The following is a 7,315-nucleotide window of genomic DNA, read 5'->3' as shown; positions in this document are numbered from 1 at the left end:
TTAGAATTATTTTTTTCTGAATGGGAATAGAGGGATCCACAGTCCACTGTGCTTTCAATTTAAAAAAAAATCCAACTAACAGTAGCAGATAAGATTATACTGAATGGAAAATATGCTATGAGCTTTACAAAAATATCCATCCATCCCTCAATCTTCTTTCGCTTATCCGGGGTCAGGTCGCTTTACAAGAATATGTACAAAATACTCAAAGCTAAAAAAAATAAAAAGAGCTGAATATCTTCCTTTTACATATGGAATGATCAAATAATCTTAGCAATTATACAGTGAAAGGTGTGTTTTGTTGTAATCACACTCAATCCAGACGGCTGGAGTTAGTGCTTTATTTTCCTCTTTAAAAATCATTATTTTGTGTGTGTTAAATGACAACTTGAGACATTGATCATGAGGCGTATATGTATGTACACGACAACATCATGGCATGAGTAAAGTGCCCAATGGTCAACAAGAGCAAAACAAAAACTCCCAACAAAGTGTCCCACATGCTTATCAGTAAACGTTTTCTTCTATTTGTGTATGTCCAGAAACTTGCATTGTTTGTCATTAATCATCATCACATCTTGCTCTTGAATATTGTGATTTGTTGGGGTAAAGTTAGTTTGTTCTTTTGTCAATGGTCTCTCAACATCAGTTTTTCCCAACCTATATCGGGCCAAGGCACCTATTTCACAATGGAAATATAATCTCAAGGCAGACCATTTCACAGATTGGAACCACGTTAATGATGTGATTCGGCCAGCTCGTGGAAGATGTTCAGTGACAAAACTGGTTAGGTGGCACTGCTCTCAGTTGCAGATTTTAGTGGCCGGTTTGTCTGGAACACACATTTGGGCTTCAAGAGCAAACACCCCAATAACAAAAATCACTGAGTAATAGTGAATCACATACAATTCTATCAAAAATGTATACTGTAATTGCCTATAGATACCACAAGGTGGCGTTAATGTGTTATTTTTAAGTAAATCACCTAAACTCCTTTCCAACAAACATAACATCTTTGCCCTGAAGGAGGACTGAGAGTTAAAAAAAAAAAATCCCAATAAGTGTATGCTGAACTGCAAACATGCGAGGGCTTCTTTAACTCAGTGAGAAAACTTTGTTTGGCGGTAGGCTGCTAAATTGCTCTCATGTAAAATATGTGCCATGGCTCCAACGCTGACATGAATTCAGCTTCAAAAGTGCAATCATAATAACCGGCTGCTTTTAAAAATGTGCAGAATGCCAACAAACTGCTTGGCAGGACTTTTGAGCAGAAGACTCACCTGTGGGCAAAATTATTACGAGAAGAGACAGGAATCAAGAAGGTTGGCTATCTGTGTAGTTGCACGAGTATAAAAAAAAGCTTCTTTTTAAAACTTCAATTAAAACAAAAAGAGTCTGTGATGAACTGCTTTTTCATCCCCAGGCAGCCCGGACGGGTGGGTGTTAGTTCCTGAGCGTGGGACGGACGGGAGGAGGCTTCGTACCCATCTTTAGCCGTGTGGCTAGGCGTCGGACTCGTCCTTCTTCTTGCCCTCCTCCCCGCCGGCATCGCTGTCCTCCGATTGGCTGTTGCTCAGTACCACAAAGTTTCCGTCGGCCCCTGCGGAGTTGGCGGGACGGCTGGAGGCGGCGATGAGGCGACTTTGCTCCTCCAGGTCCTGGATGATGCCACCAAAAGCTTCGTTATATGATTGCATGCATGTAACTTTTGCAGGAGGCCACCTCTGAGATTTTTCTATTCTGCTTATTTCAGAGTGTATGTCTTCTACGTCGTCTAGGAAAAAATAGTTTTTTTGCCTGGTCCAATCAGATTTCATTTTGAGTTGCAAGAGAGTACTGAGGGTTCGATCTCGTAAAAAAGGCGGAAGAGGAAGTCACCTTCTCTATCTGTCTTTGCTTGCTGAGTTCCTCCTGCTGCTTCTCTTTGGCTTTGTCCTGCTCCTTGCGCTTCTCGGCTGCCTTGCGGTCCTACAACGTGACACCGGTCGGTCAAAAATGCAAGTCCATATCATTTCTTTTAAAAGGGAAAGACTCACCAGCGCAGAGTGAAGGGCGATCTGCTTAGCCAGCCCAATGCTGTCGCAGATCTGAAAGAAAAGAAGTAGCAATCAAGCGACAATATTTGACATGATGTCATACATTTCCAGATAAAATGTTGATGTATTCATTGTAAAGGTCAACCTTCTCGCCATCGTCATTGGACTCCAAGATGTAGCAGACGGCTCGTCCGTCGGCGTGCCCACCGTCCGAGTACAAAATAAATCCAAACAGTCGCTTGTTGTCCTGATGGGACGAAGACTGCAGCACGCTGGACAAAGGAAACTGATGGGGAAGAAAAAACACACACACACAAACATTCAGTGCACTGCAGAGGCCCATGTGTGACGTAGGCCAGCGCCGACCTACCCTGAGTCGCGTCACTTGCGTCTGCGGGTCGATGAGCCTGCAGAGAAAAAGAAGCTATTGTCCCCCCAAAAAATTCGACAACACAATACGAATGAATTGAATCCATTTGCAGTCTAAGAAAATGTGCAAAATACTTTTATTTGGCAAGAGCGATGAGGTTCTCACTTGAGGCAGTCACAAGTGACCAGCAGGTGCGACTCGGTCATCCTGAAGATGTTGTGAATGGCGCGCGCTGCCAGGATCTGCCTCATGGTTTCGGGGATGACATCCGGCGACTCGGTGCTCTTCACCTCCATGGAGCCCAGGAAGCGGACGATGAAGAGCTGGTGTAGGATAGAGTCTGGAACACCCCGGCACCCCCAAAATACAGTACGTAGATCAGCGGTGTCAAACCTACGGCCCACGGGCTGGAACTGGCCTGCAAGGCGGTTCCATCTGGCCCGCGTTCGATCATGCCCAACACAGCAGACGGTAGCAATGCGCCAATTGCTGCTTGTTGTTTCTATCCCCAGGCTACAGGGGGCAACATAGCATACCTTCGCTGTCCTCCGCTGCTTTGTCACCCGACTCGCCGAATGGATTACTTCTCCTGTGGGGATGCATGCGCAACTATTATCATATACCGTAATTTTCGGACTATAAGTCGCACCAGCCATAAAATGCCCAAAAAAGTGAAAAAAACAACAACATATATATGTATATAAGTCGCTCCTGAGTATAAGTCGCCCCCCCACCCAAACTATGAAAAAAAACACGACTTATAGTCCAAAAATTACGGTAAATATGATGATTGAATTTTATTGATGTAAAACATATGAACAAATTCACCAGCTGCTCAAAATGATATTTATTATTAGGTTTTAACAATTTAATTATCCAATAATTAAAAAATAGCTGACTGGGGGGAAAGAAACAGGTCAATTTATTGGTTTAAATTAATGTCGAATTTTGTTTGCAAAGCGCTACCTTCCAGCCTGTGATGCCGTCTTGCCGTGTGGCGCGTTTTCCTCGCTGACGGGGGAAATGATGTCAAACTGGATTGGTGTTTCCGGGGCAACCAGGGCGTCCAACGACAGGACGGAGAGGGCAGGCGATGGCTCCGAGCCCATCGAGCTGATGCTGCCGGTTCGCCCCACGCGGCTCTTGCTGCCATGACGCAAGTATGTGGGGTGGGCTCTCCACGCGTGGAACGTGTAAGCGAAAAGCACGCTGCTAACCTGGCAGGCCGCATGCTGTCGTGTCTCTGCTGAAAGGACGGCGATGGCGTCACCGCCTCGATAGCTGATTGATTGACTCTGGCCGCCAATTCCTGTCGGTGCAATGCGACATCGCTTGAGAACACGCTTGTGAGTCATGACACACACGCACACAGACAGACTCCCACACCTCGGCGTTCTCGCTCAGGTAGATGCGTCTGGAGATGTTGTTGATGGTGGCGATCCACTGGTGGGAGACGCGGTGAGAGACGGTCCATCAACCACAATCGGAGACTCGGACTCCCTCTTACCTCCTCGCAGTCCTTCCTGCTCTCGGCCTGCAGTGTCACCACTCTGAGCGCGCAACACAAATCAAGAAACTGTCCTTTGGACTGGATCGACAAACAGATGTCAGGAGGAACATGATAAGGAGCGGCAGGCGGCGCCTTACTTCTTGCCGTCGAAGGACGTGATCTGGAAGCAAAAGCGGCGGTCGTCGCTGTCCACCGCCATGACGGAGGCGTTGTCCAGGTCGGTGACCAGGCCGCCTGCCACTTCGGCGCGGCCCTGCTGCATCAGGTTGCCCCCCTGCGTGAAGAAGTACTGGCGCTCCCACGACGTCGACACCAGGCCCGTCTTGCTGCGGGCGGGAAGCGCGGCTCGACTAGACTTGCCGTTCATTTGACTGGCCAACAACTAGCACTTCAAATAAAACCCGCTGTTTGTTTCTCGCACTGACCCCATTTCGGATGACAATCAACTTTGCCCCTTTCCTTAAAGAAAACACAATAGTGTGAAATGATTCCGTCCGAGAAATCGCTCATTTGGCTAATTTGAAAAGTAGCTCCGTGGCCATGCTGTGGGTGTCAGCAGTGGACATCAATGGGGATGTGCTATCAACAACGGAATAGATTAAAAAAAAAAAAAAAATCTGTCAAAGATATAAACCCGACTGACTGGCTCAAAAGTGCTTGGTGGGCCAGCACCGCAGCGTGTCCCTTTTAGGAGTGTACTTACCTGCGAATGTAGAGGTAGCCCTGCTTCTGGGTGAGGTTGCGACACACGGGCGACTGCAGCGGGTCCGGGTCGCAAGGCGCGTACAGCAGGTCACATGACCTCTCCATCTGCTCAATGGTCTGCTGCATGCGGCCCCCCTCCTCCTCCATCTCACGACGCACGCTGAAGGAAGCACACGCGCACAGTTCAACTTATCCTCACTGACATATTTTGCGCCGGAAACGGCAATCACGACGGAATTGCATCTTACTTCTGGACGCTGGTCCCAATGGTGGCCAAGAAGTCCTCCCACTGCTGGCTGAGGTTTTCCGAGCCCAGCTTAAAGAAGCTGATCTGCGGATGAAGAAAAGAAGCCAATGCTGAAATGGAAGCATTTAGATGCGCTCATGTTGCAACTGGCGCACGCTCCCCACTTGGGCCTGCATGTATCCCAGCAGCGGCTCCAGCAGCGCCGTCTTCTTCTTGTACTGCAGCGTGTTGAGCGAGCAGAAGTAGTGCATCATGGTCTGGTGCTGCTTCTTGCGCGACGTGTACACGTCCTCCACTGCCTCGGCACGTATCTGCCGCGCGCAGCGCCCGCCGCCACCGTTTCAGCTTCCTCAGGCTTGCGATCGCGGCGCGTCTCGACAGGCGGCTCACCTTGTCGTTGTCCTTCCTCTTGGACAGGCGGCTGTATCTGTTGACGGCCGTGTCGTGATCTGAAATAAATACGTTCTTTTCATTTCTTTTGCCCGTGATTTTTTTTGCTAATATTTTAGGATACATTTTTGTCTGCTTCCAAAAATTCCAAATTCTAATCTAAAAAATTCTAAACTTACCATCACTGGATATTTGGAAGACTTCCTTCAAAGTTAAGATCTCTACAGGCACAGATAAGTGATGTTTTATGTCACAAAGTGAAATGATGTTAGATCTAACATCCAAATAAATACCCTTGAGGTCTCGCTCTTTGAACTGCGTAATGGGGAACATCATGGCATCGGCCAGCTGCGTCGACAAGACGGCGTGACAGGAGCTCAGCTGGCCAAATATAAAAAGAAAAGAGAAGAGGCTTGAGCGCATGGTCGAGAAGAAGAGGCTGAAGATGTGGCATCCACTCACCTCGTCGATGACTTTGGCAAACTGCTGCAGGGTGGAACTCATTACTTCGTCATCGCGCCCTAAAGGAAAACACTGCAAACGCCAAACTGGGTCACCGCTTATAGGTGACGAAAAAAGCTACCATATGATGCTTCACCAAAACAATATGATCTGATGTCGGCCAGAATGATGACGGTTATCAATTTGATGAAGACTGCCAATGCAAAGATGTGTTTTAATGCCTTCATAAGACACCCAAAATGCCATGTCATAAAACAAAGACAAAAAAAAAAACATTAATATGAAAGATCCGAACCTGTTTGTCGTATTCTTTTAGCAGTCTGGAGGTGAGGTGTGTTGCAGCACTCAGCTCATTCTGAGAAGGAAAAAAAAACATCACGTGCACAAATCACCAAAGACATCCAGTCAATGGTTCCTCTCGTACTTGTCAAAGGCCACACACACACACACACACACCTGGGCATCATAGATCCTGTGCATGGCCTTATAAAGCTTGGAGCAGTAGCTGGACATGGCTGCTGCGTCCTCTTCAAACACTCCGAGAAGAGAGCGTGTCTGAAGTATCAAATAATATTTCATTGAAAAATACGATACACAACAACTTCATTTTGTAACACAATTTACAACTGCAGCTGTAACAAAGTGCTTCACATGTAGCAACGTACAACCCTTAAAACAGTCAATTGAAACAATTAAATTTCAGATTTGCACTACTAGTGTGCAGGAATGTCATAATGCTAGAAAAAAAGTGGATGCTTCCCAAAACTGGTTTGACACTGACATTCTACCGGTGGTGTTTTACTAGTGAGGACAAAGAACATTCTAGTGCATGGACCACAGCCTGGACACTGAAAAATTAATTTCCAAAACCAGCACTGATTTGTGAGCAGTAAAAAGAAGTGTGACGTCACGGCAAAGGTCGCTGTCTTCGCCTTTGATGAAAAACCACCACCACAACATTTTGCATTCACATAAACATCCAGATGACAGGCAGGAGCTAGCCAGGCGGCTACGGAAGTAAGTACACGCAAATATGGCTTGCAGCCCAAAAAAGGAGACCCTCCCTTGACGGCCATCAGCTGATGTGCCAGCTGGGCCGACTTCGCTTCAGCCTCAACGGCTGGCGGCTATTGGTTAGCATGTGGCTAGCTGTTGACAAACACTGCTGTTAGCATAGCAGCTCGCGGCTAGCGTTAGCGTATAAACCTAAAGCAGTTCACAAGTCGGAACTCTTTTCTTTTTTCTTAACCTGCGGGCTGTCCTCCAGCGTCTCTTCGAGAGGCAACTTCTCTATCCCGGGCATGGTTGCAGCTTGATGATAGATGACTGTTGACGAAAGAAATGTCAATCACAAATTAGCCCGTCAACTCCCACTTCCAGATTTTTTATTTTGAGCAACCCGGAATCCACTACAACAGCCAGAAACAACTCCGCCTTGTCCCTTGGATTTTGATTAGACGATGAAAACGTCCAAACCTTTCATTGGACATGGAAAAACGTCCAAGCATTTCATTGGCTCTTTTTTTTAAAGGAAAAACGTTGCCATTGTGGCTCTGTGTGGGATCGCCCTTGTTACGTATAGGTAGATGACAAGC

The 7,315-nt window shown here is 46.9% G+C and overlaps 1 protein-coding gene across 1 annotated transcript; it reads right to left on the bottom strand.

The window, feature by feature from the left end:
- Positions 1-327: 327 nt before the first annotated feature.
- On the bottom strand, positions 328-7,294 carry appl1 (adaptor protein, phosphotyrosine interaction, PH domain and leucine zipper containing 1). Its single transcript, XM_061291199.1, has 22 exons — positions 6,970-7,294; positions 6,177-6,275; positions 6,016-6,075; positions 5,721-5,792; positions 5,552-5,639; positions 5,438-5,479; positions 5,259-5,317; positions 5,033-5,179; positions 4,870-4,952; positions 4,620-4,781; positions 4,054-4,242; positions 3,914-3,956; positions 3,793-3,849; positions 3,624-3,715; positions 3,373-3,552; positions 2,943-2,995; positions 2,572-2,746; positions 2,407-2,443; positions 2,182-2,322; positions 2,037-2,087; positions 1,879-1,968; positions 328-1,658 (listed from the first exon to the last, which is right to left on the bottom strand). Exons 1-22 carry the CDS (start codon positions 7,021-7,023, stop codon positions 1,503-1,505), a joined length of 2,130 nt encoding a protein of 709 aa, XP_061147183.1. The 5' UTR covers positions 7,024-7,294; the 3' UTR covers positions 328-1,502.
- Positions 7,295-7,315: the final 21 nt, after the last annotated feature.

This window comes from Syngnathus typhle, linkage group LG11 (assembly GCF_033458585.1).
Source record: "Syngnathus typhle isolate RoL2023-S1 ecotype Sweden linkage group LG11, RoL_Styp_1.0, whole genome shotgun sequence".
Lineage (NCBI taxonomy): Eukaryota > Metazoa > Chordata > Actinopteri > Syngnathiformes > Syngnathidae > Syngnathus > Syngnathus typhle.
The sequence above is the reverse complement of the archived record's forward strand: the minus strand, read 5'-3'. Positions and strand labels throughout refer to the sequence as shown.

Excerpts from the sequence above, each read along its gene's own strand:
- appl1 (XM_061291199.1), bottom strand. The coding sequence starts at position 7,023 with ATGCCCGGGATAGAGAAGTTGCCTCTCGAAGAGACGCTGGAGGACAGC. Across the intron at positions 4,953-5,032 it reads TGGGATACATGCAGGCCCAA|ATCAGCTTCTTTAAGCTGGG; the intron begins GTGGGGAGCGTG and ends CTTCATCCGCAG. Across the intron at positions 3,716-3,792 it reads ACCTGAGCGAGAACGCCGAG|GAATTGGCGGCCAGAGTCAA; the intron begins GTGTGGGAGTCT and ends TTGCACCGACAG.